Source organism: Nicotiana tomentosiformis, chromosome 6 (genome assembly GCF_000390325.3).
Source record: "Nicotiana tomentosiformis chromosome 6, ASM39032v3, whole genome shotgun sequence".
Taxonomy (NCBI): domain Eukaryota; kingdom Viridiplantae; phylum Streptophyta; class Magnoliopsida; order Solanales; family Solanaceae; genus Nicotiana; species Nicotiana tomentosiformis.
In genome coordinates this window covers 138,008,088-138,022,078 of record NC_090817.1, presented here as the reverse complement: position 1 = coordinate 138,022,078, position 13,991 = coordinate 138,008,088, and the positions used below count along the sequence as shown (strand labels likewise).

At 34.1% G+C, this 13,991-nt stretch overlaps 1 protein-coding gene across 1 annotated transcript; it reads left to right on the top strand.

Moving 5' to 3' along the window:
- Window positions 1-6,256: 6,256 nt before the first annotated feature.
- On the top strand, window positions 6,257-11,842 carry LOC104090211 (glycerophosphodiester phosphodiesterase GDPD6-like). The gene is made up of 9 exons (XM_009595273.4): window positions 6,257-6,366; window positions 6,653-6,722; window positions 8,314-8,492; window positions 8,767-8,950; window positions 9,175-9,249; window positions 9,567-9,676; window positions 9,845-10,063; window positions 10,673-10,828; window positions 11,308-11,842. The coding sequence occupies exons 2-9, from the start codon at window positions 6,710-6,712 to the stop codon at window positions 11,548-11,550; spliced, it is 1,179 nt and encodes a 392-aa protein (XP_009593568.1). The 5' UTR covers window positions 6,257-6,366; window positions 6,653-6,709; the 3' UTR covers window positions 11,551-11,842.
- Window positions 11,843-13,991: the final 2,149 nt, after the last annotated feature.

The following is a 13,991-nucleotide window of genomic DNA, read 5'->3' as shown; positions in this document are numbered from 1 at the left end:
ACTTAGTACATACAGAGAGGACCACACTCATTTTGCAGTGAGATAGCATGCAGCAATATAATTTGGAGGAAAGAATATAACTCCATAGACAGAGAAGCTAAAGTTGTTGAGCGGAGTTTTGGCTTAACTGGTAAAGTTATTGCCATGTGACCAGGAGGTCACGAGTTCGAGCCGTAAAAACAACCTATTGAAGAAATGCAGGGTAAGGCTGCGTACAATAGACCTTTGTGGTCCGGCCCTTCCCCAGACCTCGTGCATAGCGGGAGCTTAGTGCACCGGGCTGCTATTTTAGACAGAGAAGCTAACTTATATAAGTCCAGAAAAGGTTTTCGGGGAGTTGGAGCCTGGAAAAGTACTGTAGCTGGCTGCAACTATAGCGGTCAAAAAGCTGATCCTTACTTATTTGTTCTTACATTATAATGAGCAGCCTCTATCTTCACAAGGTAGGGTAAGGTCTGCGTACATACTATCCTTCCCAAATCTCACGGTTTGAGATAATACTAGGTATGTTGTTGTTGTTGTATGTTATAGTGAGCAGCTAAACCACCTAACATTTTGGAACCCTCCATTGGGTATTGAAAAAGCAACAAAGCATTGTTCTTACTTGAACCAGGTCCTGGAAACTACTGTGAATTAAAACTTGTTATGTTAGTTAACTTTCCCCAGAATTGAAGACAGTCTTCTGAGAGTATTTTGGTTATTTGAAAATGTTTAGATATGCTTGCTCGCAGTGCCAGTCCCAAGTCCGGATAAAGGATGAGAATTGCGATAGGTTGACAACTACAAACATAAAATTAATCAATTTATGATGATATCCTCACAATATATATTTAGATATATTCAGACGGACTTAAATGCAATGACATGAACAATGAAGATTCATACAGCCGATGATGCCGATCCAACTTACTTAGAATTGAGGATTTGAGGTATAGATTGTTGCATATTCTTGCTGAAATTGATTATGCTTATGTATGTATACAAAAGAAGGCAGGGAAATAAACTGTGGGTTCAGAAAAGAAAGTTCAAACTGTCGCCATATGTGAGTTGAAGATATAGATATTAATTACTCACATAATAACAAATAAGCAATCATAAATGGACCCGGAAATCCCAGACAGTCTGTTTTCCTAAAGGCCAACAGAACAGATAATGGACTGTGCTAACTGCAGCTACTTCAAGCTCTGTAACAGAGCCATGCATTATCATCTTTTATATATATATATATAAATTAAATTTATCTGTAATTATTAACTTATAACTATCTGTGTATACATAGAACGTAGACCACAATAACAACAAGTCAAAACCAACAACATAATCATTATAATCACACAAGTGAAATTTGGGAGTAAAAGCAAAATAAATAACCACTACACCACAACAACTTACTATATATAGAACTTAGACTTATATCTTACACCTTTTACTCTTAAAACGGGTACTCCAGTAAATGATTATGCACGTCCTTTTCTTATTTATAACCCCATAACAGTGACAGTCAAGGACTTTAATGTAACCAGCCCTAGCCTCTCTAAAATTTTCTGAAAAATGAAAATATATCAACATGATGGGCAACGCAAACTCCAAAAGAGTTAGATTGGTTAGATGGTCACTCAACTTGGATTAATTGGCTATCAAAGTCATTTATCTTTTTCTCATCTTCCAAGTGTCACTTTACTTTGCCTAATTAGCTTTAGTGGTCATCTTCATTAAAGGTAAAAAAGAGCAGTTCGATGCACAAAGTATTCCACGTTCATACATGATCCGGGTAAGATCCGCAAACTAAGAGGTGTGACGTAGACGACCTACCCTAATGCAAATATTAATAGCTATTTCTACGGCTCGAAGCCGTAACCATAAAATTTTGGGATTCTACTGTAGTATGCCTGTAGTGTCACTATCGGTTGAGACAGTTATTTCTCATAGGATATACTCCAACCCAATATACATCACTTGACACTTGACAGTGGGAACACCATCCCTAAGGAAACAAGAATTGGCAGACGTGACGAAGTCAATGATGACTGCTACTGCGTGCTCCCAATAATGCTTTTATTTCCAGAACAAAAAGCAAACTGCCTGTCCCTCCTAAATTTCTATAACCCACGGGCACCAACCAACTTCTTTTTTTCTTTTTCTTTTTTTAATTTTACTGAATAAATAGGATTAGTAAACCTTGAGCTAAAGAAAATAAAATGAACAAGATACTAGTAAAGAAATTCTAACTAGATGTCAGTAGCTTGGAGGTTATTGAATTCAAACTCGTGATATATGATTCAGATTGTGGTGTTTTGGCTAATAAATTGCGGGGTAAATGATTGGCAAATTACTCAATTATAGTTCAAAAGAGAATGAAAGACTGAAGGGGTGTATTTGATATGAAGGAAAATGTTTTTCATGCAAAATGTTTTCCTAGAAAATATTTTCATTTAAAATGAGAGGTTTTATCACTTATTCCCTTGTTTGGTTGGTGAGTAAAAAATATTTTTCGAAAAATATTTTCTAGTATTTGGTTAGAGAGTAGAAAATATTTCTTTTAGGAAAATAGTTTTTTAGAAAATACTCTTTTTGTTGAAATGAAAAAAATACTTTTTTTACATCACGAAAAGAAAGTATTTTTTTGTTGAAATGAAAAAAAATACTTTTCCTACATGAAAAAAAAGTTTTTTTTATTAAAATAAAAAAATACTTTTTTATATCATAAAAAAAAAATATTCATTTGTTGAAATGAAAAAAGAACCTATCTATAACATGAAAATAAAGTACTATTAATAATATTTTTATTTAGAGTGGGGGTGGGTTGGAGGGGGTGGGGTGAGGTTTGGTGTTGGGGTGGGGTGGGGTTGGGTGTGTGGTGGTGGGGTATGGGGGTGGGTTGGTGAGGATGGGGAATAGGGTGGGAAAGGTTGAGAAAGAGTTTTGAAAAATGTTTTCCCTTCTCTTAATAGGAAAAACATTTTCCTCCAATTGGAGGAAAATATTTTCTAAACATTTAGATCACCCAAACATGGGAAAATTAGAATTTTTTTTCATACCAAACACACCCTAAATGCCGGGCAAATTTCACAAATAGTCATATAACTATGACTTTTTTTCATCAAAGTCATATAACTTTGTTTCCTCACATAAAAATCATATAACTATGACTTTTTTTTCACCAAAGTCATATAACTTTATTTTCTCATACAAAAATCATATAACTTTCACTAACTCACACAAAAATCATAATGGTCGGAAAATAAATTTTCCGATAGTATTTTCTTATTTTATGTTTTTTTTATTTTATTTATTTTCAGTCTAATAAATAATTACCCAATTAAAATAGAAGAAATATGAGTATATTTTTAGTTGCTCCTAAAAATAATAGCCGATAAAATATTTTTTATATATATGTGTATTATATACATATGACATACATATTCTATATATATTTTGGTTAGCAAACGCAATTAGTTTCGGTCGGCCGGTTAATTTTATATTTTTCTCTTAAAATAGGAATGACCTAACCTAGCCTGACCCAATACTCATATACGTAAGTTAAAATAATACTAAAAGTGAATTCTTCTCCCATAAAAAATTTAGTTCGGAATGCATGAGATTCTGACAAAAAAATAAAGAAATAAAAGGCATAATTAGAGAGCACTTGAAATAAAAATGCTACCAATTTGAATAAAAATCTTGAAAAGAAAATAAAAGATAGAAATATCATATTTTGAAGGATTTATTATTCACTTTTAGGGTGGGCTAGATCGGGATTATTATTTATCAAACTAAAAATAAAAAATAAAAAACTACAAGATAAGAAAATACTACTAAAAATTATATTTTTCGATCATTATGATTTTTGTGTAAGTTAGTAAAAGTTTTATGATTTTTGTGTGAGAAAACACAGTTGTATGACTTTGATGAAAATAAGTCATAGTTATATAATTTTTGTGTGAGAAAACAATGTTATATGACTTTGGTGAAAAAAAATTATAGTTATATGACTATTTGTAAAATTTACCCATTAATGCGGTTAGCTTTGAATTTGGACGTCAAAACACAAAACCAAGAAGTGGTCAAAATTTCTTTTTTCTTAGTCATCTCAAATTATTTTCCGATCGTTATAAAAGGATGATTGTTTCCACTTTATGTTCAACAGTGTAAGTTGCACGAAAAATGGTTCTTTCTTCTCTTTCCTCTGTTCAGGAACTAATTCCCCCACCAACAAATTAAATTCAATAATAAAAATAAGAAAAGTGGTGTATTAGTTAGGGATGTTCAAAACCAAACCGAAATCGAAAATCGAACCGAAATCGAAACTTAATGGCTTATTGGTATCGGGTTAACGGTTTAACGGACGGGGAACGGATTGAAATTTTTTTATTAATGGCTTATCGGTTTGGGGGCGGATTATTCAATTTTCTTAACGAATAATCCGTTAACCCGTTAAGAATATATATATATATATATATATATAAAATTTATTTTTATCCATATATATATTAAATATCAAAAACTCTTCCACTTCTTCCAGCTATTTGCTTAGCTTATTCTCCCACCCTACTATAAGATTGTTTAAGCTGCTGTCTATGGTTCATCTCTGCTTTTGTTTTTTAAAACTAATGCCTGTTGTCTATGTTTAATAGAAGAACAACAGTGTTGTTGCCACAACTTTTATCCCACAATATTGATGATAGTACTGTCTTGAATTATGTTCGGGGAAATAGCGCATCTGCGTTTCCGGTAAATTGTTTACTACTTATAATCCATACCTATTTCTATACATAACTGCCTTTTGCTCGGTGTTGTTTGTATGGTTAATGATATAGCGTGAAATGCCTGGTTGAGAGTTTAAGTTAGAAATTTGAAGTTGTTGTTTGAACTTTGAAGCTGCATAAATTCAAGCTCTGTTAGGCGTTAGCTGCAGACCAAACATTTCTGTGTATTCTGCTCACTTATGGATTAATCATTTTGAAATATGTATCCTGGGCTCACTTTGAATATAGACTGAAATTTCCTATTCTGAATTTGTATGCTAGGCGTTAACAGACATATGTATGTCTGGACTCATGTAATGTAGTCTGCTTGGGGATTTAATGGTAGGCATTAACATACATGTATGTCTGGACTCATATGTGGTCTGCTTTGGGATGTAATCTAGCCTACAATGTGTTCTACTTTTTTCACTCTACAACACATGACACACTACATCATTCTTATGTAGGCGTTAGCAGACATGTTTGTCGGGACTCAATGTGTAATTTTCTATTATGAATTTGTATGCTAGGCGGTCAACAAACAATTAATGCACGCAATATAGATTTAATTAGGCCGATAAACCGCCCGATAAGAGCTAAACCGATACCAATCCGCCCGATATCTTATCTGGTGGCTAGCGGATTAATACATTTAAAAGCCGATAACCGTTAAGCCAAACCGTTAAAAGTAATTAACCGCCCAATCCGCCCGATAAGCAGCCCTAGTATTAGTCAAAGATTTTGAGTAGAGTCTAGACTTGCATATAAGATTAGGATTTAGGAATAGTACATAAATCTTTTTTGTCAAACTACAATACTACACTACTCAAGGGCAGTGGCGCGAAAAAAGAAAAAATTATTTCAGCCAAGGGGTTCAAAAAAGAAAAACTTATTTCAGCCAAGGGGTTCAAAAAAGAAAAAATTATGGCCAATGAGAATTGAACCAGCAAGCTCACAAAGGTTTTAAACATCCTTGACAACTAAATTATACTTTTGGGCAGTGACAAGGGATTCAAAATATAATATATAAAAATATAAAACAAATTTTACCTTATATGTACAGTGTAATTTTTCGGAGAAGGAGGTTTAGGTTAACTCCCTACCACCCCTGCTCAAGGGTACAACGAAGTTTAACTCACGATGCGAGTGCGACGTTCTTAAATACTATATTATGATTATTATTATTATTATATTATTATTGAAGCTCTTTTCCCCTTCTTAAATACTGAAGCTTTCTTGGAATTAAGTTCTTTTCTTATGCATTTGCCTAGCTTTCTTTTACTCTCTTCGTCCCAATTTAGTTTATGTACTTTTTTTAGTTAATCCTAAAAATAATATTATATATTTTTATATTTAAAAATAATTTAATTTTAAATCTTTTATTTTATCTTTAATGAGATTTTCCATGACCATAAAAATATTCATAACTTATTTTAGACACATATTTGAAGAAAAAAAATCTTAAATTCTAAGTCGAATCAAACTGGTCGCAAAAAATGGAAAGCAAATAGATGAATAAGTTTTCGTTTAGAAACCTAAGGTTGGAATTGATTGGACTATTTTAAAACGATACGATATTGTTTATGCCAATCATTATTGGACTTATCATCATCTCAATCAGGTAAGTCGTCGCTTTGTTCACGATTCCCATTGTCAGTTGCCAACCCATCAAATTAAATGTGATCTCAATTACACTGACATGCCAGTCATCTTGAGGAATCATATTAACCGTAGATCTAAATCTTATTTTTTTCTCATTAAACTGTCATTTTTTAAGTGAAGCATTTATGTAACCTTAACACGTCTGGGATTTGAAAATCCAATTTTAAGAATATTCTTTGGAATTACTGGTTAATCCACGGCAACGAATCTGCAAAATACGTCAATAAAACTTCAATCTTGTGTAGGACTTATCTCTGAAACAAGTTGGCAATTCTTTGGAAAATTCTTAAGGGACAATCTCCATGGTTTCACCAAGTAAGCATTACAAACCCCCTTTGGCAATTCTTGCAAAAAAATGAGATTTTGTCTCTGTAATTTTCTTTTTTGTTAGTATTTGTTGTATATAGTATTTGAATCAAATAGAGCAGAAATGGATTTAGTTTCCATATGGTCGAATTAATGTGTATATGTTATAATATTTTCAAAATGAGATTTAGTTTCCATATGGTTGTTGTTGTTGTTGTTGTTGTTGTTGTTGTAATTTGGTTCTTGAAAAAATGTATTTTTCAGCTTAGATTTTGTATATCTAGGACACCTTTTAGAATATAGCAGCTGCATTAAGTGAATTCATATTGACAGTTGGTTGCTTCATGGGTTTTAAGTACTCTGTGGGGTCAAATCTTGGATTAATAAATTAATCCCTGTTTGACTGTTTCCAAAGTGCACTAAATCAGTTGCATTGGATCAAATCCAATATGTTGCAGCTAGGAAGTTTACTAATCAAATTAAAATTATTAGGAGGTTTAAATAATGTACTGTGACAATAAGTCATAGAAAATCTGCATTCAGTTGATGATATCTGCATAATCCACTTTTGAGTAAATGGGAAGGTTGAAAAGTTTGTCAAGAGCTTTACCTGTGTGCTTTGTCTGGTAATTACCAAATCTTGTGAAAACTTTCCCGGATAAGAACGAGTTATATGCAGCTGTCTTTGCATTTATTTTTATATCTAAAGTAACTTGTTGTGATATCATTAACAATATTTGTTATGGGGAGGAGTGGTACTGATACAAGAAGATAAGTATGTTAAAGCTTGCTCGCATCTCATAAATGCAGTATAGTTTACACCTATGAAATCAGTTAGTATCTTTTACTGGTGAAAAATCTTATGTAACTTTAGAATTTTACATGCTAACTAGGGGTTACTGAATTCGGTTTGTACAGCACTTTGTAGGTCAATTTGGTGCCACAAACCGCAGAAAGGTGTTAGCATTCAGAGTAGAAACTGTTCGATCTGAATAGTTTTGTTGGCTCTCTTTTTTCCCATTAATATCATGTGATGTTAGGTGAATTTGTAGTCTCCTTTGTTTCCCAACCATAGGACCACAAATGATGTTTTGCAGTTCTTCTCTAATAATACATAGCATTGTTATGATATGTTTAGATATCCTTGAGCTGCAAATACTATTCAGTTATTCTTTGGCTGACCGAATGGTTGGTTGTTAAATGTACATACTTCACACGTTTATCGTGCTGCTTGTTGCTAAAGAATGTGAATTGACTGCTTATATAAGTGCTAAATGATCCTAGTTTTGATACGGAGGCACAGCTGTTGTTGCGTGAGTAATCCAGCTTGTTAATTTCCAAAAGTTTTCCATGTTTAAGATTGAAAGATATGAGGTTATAACTTTTCTCAAGCCGCAATAAATTTGATTAACAGAGTTGATCAATTGCTGATATCAATTACATGCATTCATGTATATACTGATCTCTAACCATACATGCACCATTACATATACCATGTGTTTGCGTGTGAAACCGTTGACCGTAGACAGACAAGCATAGGTGAGTATAATTGTCTGCGTGTATGCACAGAATATTACCTCTTTCTCAATGTACTTTGCAGGTGTTGTCCCTTATATTTTTCTGCTACTTTTTGTTGGATGCTCGGCGAGACCTCTCTACCCACTTCCTGGCAGAAGAAATGATAGAAATAAACAGCCTTTACAAACATTTCGAGCGTACAACATTGCACACCGAGGTTCAAATGGAGAAATTCCTGAAGAAACTGCAGCAGCATACATGGTATGTCTGTAACAGAATCGTTATATAGTTTTTAAAACAATCCGGTTTCTGAAAGTAGCAAGTAGGAACCGGATCTAGTCTCCAATAACAAAGCTTCACTTAAGGCCACATGGTTGATAATGAAATTGGTAAATACTGCCAACAGTTGTCGGGGAAATGCTTTTTACTCTTTGTAATAACACCTTTCTGCTTGCAATAAATGATGCTAAATAGAAGCAGTCTGTTTTTCTAGATAAACTGCAAAATATGCTCCTGAAACTTTAGTATTATGCAGAGAGCTATTGAAGAGGGTACTGATTTCATCGAGACAGATATTTTAGCATCTAAAGACGGTGCTCTTATATGCTTCCATGATGTCACCCTCGACGATACAACTGATATAACAAATCACAAGGAGTTTGCTAATCGGAAGAGGACCTATGAGGTTCAAGGGGTCAACACTACTGGATTTTTTCTCGGTACGGATGTTACAATATCACTCGTGCTAACTTCTGTTTTTTTCAAGTCGATAATACATTTGGTCCTTCTGCTGTCATTTCGTGTCAGCTTCATTTTCTTAATTTAAACCATGTGTATTAGAAAATGTAAATAAGTATGTACTTCCAGGTTGTATACTATTTATTTACTGATATGATATGTATGATTACTTCGTCTGTTAGTAATTTCTTGTACCAATATGCAGTTGATTTCACCCTTGAAGAATTGAAGCTTCTGCGAGTAAAGCAAAGATATCCTTTCAGAGATCAGCAATATAATGGTTAGTTTTCTAAGGTTCCTGTAAAATATGATGTGACCTTTTCTCTAAATGTTGTGCTGGTAACAAATGTTATGTAGAAAAATATTTTCATAGTCTGACCATGGGTTTGCACTTCTTTACTGAAGATATGTGATTAGTGCATAGAAAATAAGATAGGGAAAATGTATGCTATTTGAAATATGTAACATGAGCCAAAATGTTGCTTTGATTGACCTTTCCCAATAATAACATGCATATTCCTGCTATAGTTTTTCAGAAAAACGCATCCCATTGCCTCCAATATTTTTCACCGTCTTTATTGTCAATTTAACATGCAGGAGAATTTTCTATTATTACTTTTGATGAGTTCATCTCAATTGCATTGGATGCCCATAGAGTAGTTGGAATATATCCAGAGATAAAAAATCCAGTCTTTATCAACCAACAGGCGAGTTCTTTCCCTTTCTGCTACAAAATAGGGGAAACTTATTTTTATCGCAAAGTATGTTTTGCCGGAAAATCAGTTGATACCTTTATATGTTATTCTCAATTTTAAAACCGGTATCCTTATGTGTTACTTTCAGTTATCTTATACGCTAACAGCAGGTTCCAACAGGTTAAATGGCCAGGCGATAAGAGATTCGAGGACAAGTTTGTTGAGACGCTGAAGAAGTATGGATACAGAGGTTCATATATGTCAAAGCAATGGTTAAAGCAGCCTGCATTCATTCAATCTTTTGCTCCAACGTCACTAATTTACATATCAAATCAAACAGATCTGCCTAAGATCTTCCTCATTGATGACGTGAATATGCCAACACAAGACACCAATCAGGTTTTCATTCCCCCGCACCTAGCTAGCACTGTATGTGACAAAGATGTTCACTATCTTTATGGAGAAAAAGCTAAATGCCGAAAAGAAAAGAACAAAAAAAAGCGGGGGGGGGGGGGGGGGGGGAGCTTTTACCCACAATTTAGAAGCACATACAAAAAGGAAACCCGTTTACATTTGGGACTTCGATAAAAATGCCTACTATCATCTGCAGTCTATATGTAGACGTGGTAAAGATTTGTAGAAAGCATTTAATATTAAAAGATTCTTGTTTTAAAGTTTAAAGGTTAACAGGTACATTCTACAGCCTTGATAAATAATAGAAGTTTACTCTCTCCTGATTAAGAAATGAACCTACATTCTAACATGCATTCTCTTTTCGGGGACGTAGCATGTTGAAAATATTCCCTAGACTATGTTGCTCGGACTCTTCGAAAATGTTGCCGGGTGTGTGTCGGATTCTCCAAAAGTAGTGCAATTTTTGAGGATCCGACACTGGTGTGGCGGCATTTTGGAGAGTCTGCGCAACATTGTCCCTGGAGAAATCTGTTTGTCACACCATTTTGCTATTACTAAGAAAATTAGTGATCTTTTTTTTTTTTTACATTTCAGTCATATTGGGAGATTACTTCAGACAGTTATCTCGACTTCATCAAGGAATATGTGGTGGGGATTGGGCCTTGGAAGGACAACATAATTCCTGTTTCTAGCAATTATCTGCAAACACCTTCTGATCTCGTAGCAAGAGCACATGCCCATAATCTACAGGTATGTGATCAATCATTTTTTTTCTCGGATATTGTTGACATGTGAAGTTAATCGGTGCTTTATTATTCCTTTCATAGATCTCTTTTCCACAGTTATTGATTTTATTGTGAACTAAGATTAGATTACTTTTAAATGAAGGGAAACAAAATAAGTATACATCTTATATAAAGTGTTTTGAATTGGAATGCATGTTGTGTGCTTTCTTTGGATTGTTGAGTTGGTTCCACAAAATAAGTCTTTCTTGTTCTCTTTCCTATCTTCTATTACTATCGGTGCTTCTTTTCATCTTTTCTTTATTTGAGGATCTATTGGAAACAACGTTCTTCTCCCTTCTAGGGTAAGGGTAAGGCTGCGTACATTCTACCTTCCCCATACCCCATTTGTGGGAATACACTGGGTTGTTGTTGTTCTCTTTCCTATCTTGCAATTCATCTTCATTCCTTACACGTTCGTCCTCTGAGTTTCAATAACAAATCCAGGTTCATCCATACACTTTCCGGAATGAGAACAAATTCTTACACTTCAACTTCAGTGAAGATCCGTACAATGAGTATGACTACTGGATAAACAAGATAGGCGTCGATGGGCTCTTCACAGATTTCACAGGCAGCCTTCACCATTATCAGGAATGGACCAATCCATTTGCATCTGGAGAAAAAGAAGCAACTAGACTTCTGCATAAGATTGAATTGATGCTCTCCAAGTTCAAATACTTCAACTGAGATCAATTGCATTTAACATTGTCTTATCAAGCCAATGCTATTTATAGGTCTATGTATATACCATCTGGCTTTCCTTATTTAACATTGCTATTTATTTGACTCCCTAGGAAATTTGATAAAGTAATTCGACTTGTTACTTATTACATTACAAAAAACAGTGGAATATATTGATTTTAGGGTGTGTTTGGTATGAAAGGAAAATGTTTTCCTAGAAAATGTTTTCATGGAAAATGAGTGGTTTTATCACTTATTTTCCCTTGTTTGGTTGGTGAGTGAAAAATATTTTTTAGTATTTGGTTAGGGAGTACAAAATATTTTATTATGCTACTCTCCTCCCCCCCCCTCCCCCCCAAGTCTCTAAAAATTCACACAAACCCAAAGGAACTAATGTGATGCTTTACTTTTTTACGCAAAAATAACGTCGTAATTTGTGCTCCATATCTAGAAAGAGAATACTCTTTTTTTAGTTAAAAAAGAAAAATTATTCATTTTATTGAAATAAAAGAAAATACATTTTCTACATTCATGAAAAGAAAATACTCATTTTATTGAAATGAAAAAAAATCTATCTATAACATACAAAGAAAGTACTATTAATAATATTTTTATTTAGGGTGGGAGTGAGGTGGAGGGGATGGGGTGGGTAGGTGGGGGTGGGGCGGGGGTTTGGGGTGGGGGTGGGTGGTGGTGGGGTATGGAAGTGGGTTGTTGGGGATGGGGAATAGGGTGGGGAAGGTTGAGAAGGAGTTTTGAAAAATATTTTCTTCTCTTATTAATAGGGAAAATATTTTCCTCCAATTAGAGGAAAATGAGTTCATGAGGAAAATATTTTCTAAAACATTTAAACCAACCAAAAATGAGAAAATTAAAAAATATTTTCCTTTATACCAAACACACCCTTAGTGTTATTGGTAAAAAATAACCTCAATTTCAAGGTTGAATCCCAAATAAATTGTTTTTCAATCAAGGTCATTCATATATGAATTCTTAGTTTCATTTACTCTCTTCACATACATTTTATTATGATAGTAAATTTTTCTTTTTAAGGCTTTTAATTTGGACCAGATTCTAACATTTGGTCCTTTTTTGCTAGGTTATTTCTTTGTTCACTTTAGGGTGTGTTTGGTATAACGGAAAATATTTTCTTGGAAAACAAGTAGTAATCTTACTCACTTTTCGGTGTTTGATATGCAAATTAAGGAAAATAACTTCTCAAGAGTATTCATAAATAATTTAGATACAATAAACATGAAGCCATAAACTTTCGAACCAACCACCTTCCGAACCCACAAATTACATAAACTTCTGAACCGCCAAACTTTCGAACTTGTAAACTCTATAATTTCTATACTCGCAAACTTCCAAACACATAAACCTCCAAACTCATAACTTTGGAAATCGTAAAATTTCGAACATGTAAACTGAAAAATGAAAAAATCAGAACTGAAAATATATATATAAAACAAATTTTGCCGAGGGGGTGGGTGAGGTTGAGGGGGTTGGGGTGGTGCAAAAAATGAAAACAATGAAAAAAAAGAAAATTTAAAATACAAAAAAATGTAATTTGTTTTTCGGGGGGGGGGGGGGGGGATAGGGGTTGGCATCGGCCGGTGCGGTGCGGTTTGCAAGAAGTTCGGTTCAGTTTGTTCGGTATTCGGTTATTGATTTGGTGCACCGATAACCGAACCAATATAACTTCGGTTGGTTCGGTATTTGAAACTACGGTTCGGTTGGTTTTCGATTTTTGTTCGGTCGGTTATTGTCCTAGTTTATCAACATTAAGCATAGATTAATTACCATATGTCATGGGCAATCTTCTTTATATTTTAAAATTTAAATCACCTTTGTAAAATAATTGGCTCCAACCACTGCTGCTAACCTTATATTTTATGACCCAACAAACCTTTTTACATGGTCATTTTGGATTGAAACTAGCTTAACAAAAAAATAGCTAATGTATTTGCTTCTAAAATAAAAAAGCTTCACTCAAGAAAAAAAATAAAAAGGACGGGCTGCACTATTTTCTTAAGGACATGCACCTTCAGTGAACTGAAACATTAAGGATGTGCACCTTCACTCCTTCAGTAGAATTGCAATTTCCAGATAACACGAGTAAGTAGTAAGAAAAAAGCCAAAAAATATCTTACAACAAAGAAAGCAAAAAGCCAAAAAGCAAAAAAAAAAAAAAAAAAAAACACTTGAAGAAGAAAAGAAGCAGGGGATTGGCGAAGAGCAGACTAAGTAGTGGCCAGCGGAGTAACAGTGAAGGCCGGCGGATCAGCGACAGTCGAAACTCGGAAGAGAATAAGAGCGACGGCAGTCGGACTCGGTCACTCGGATGACCAGCAGTAGTCACCAGTCGCAGAAGAGTAAAGTGAAATAATCCTAAATTCTAAAATGAAAAATCTTATGAAATTAGGGGTGTTGGACTATTGGTCTTC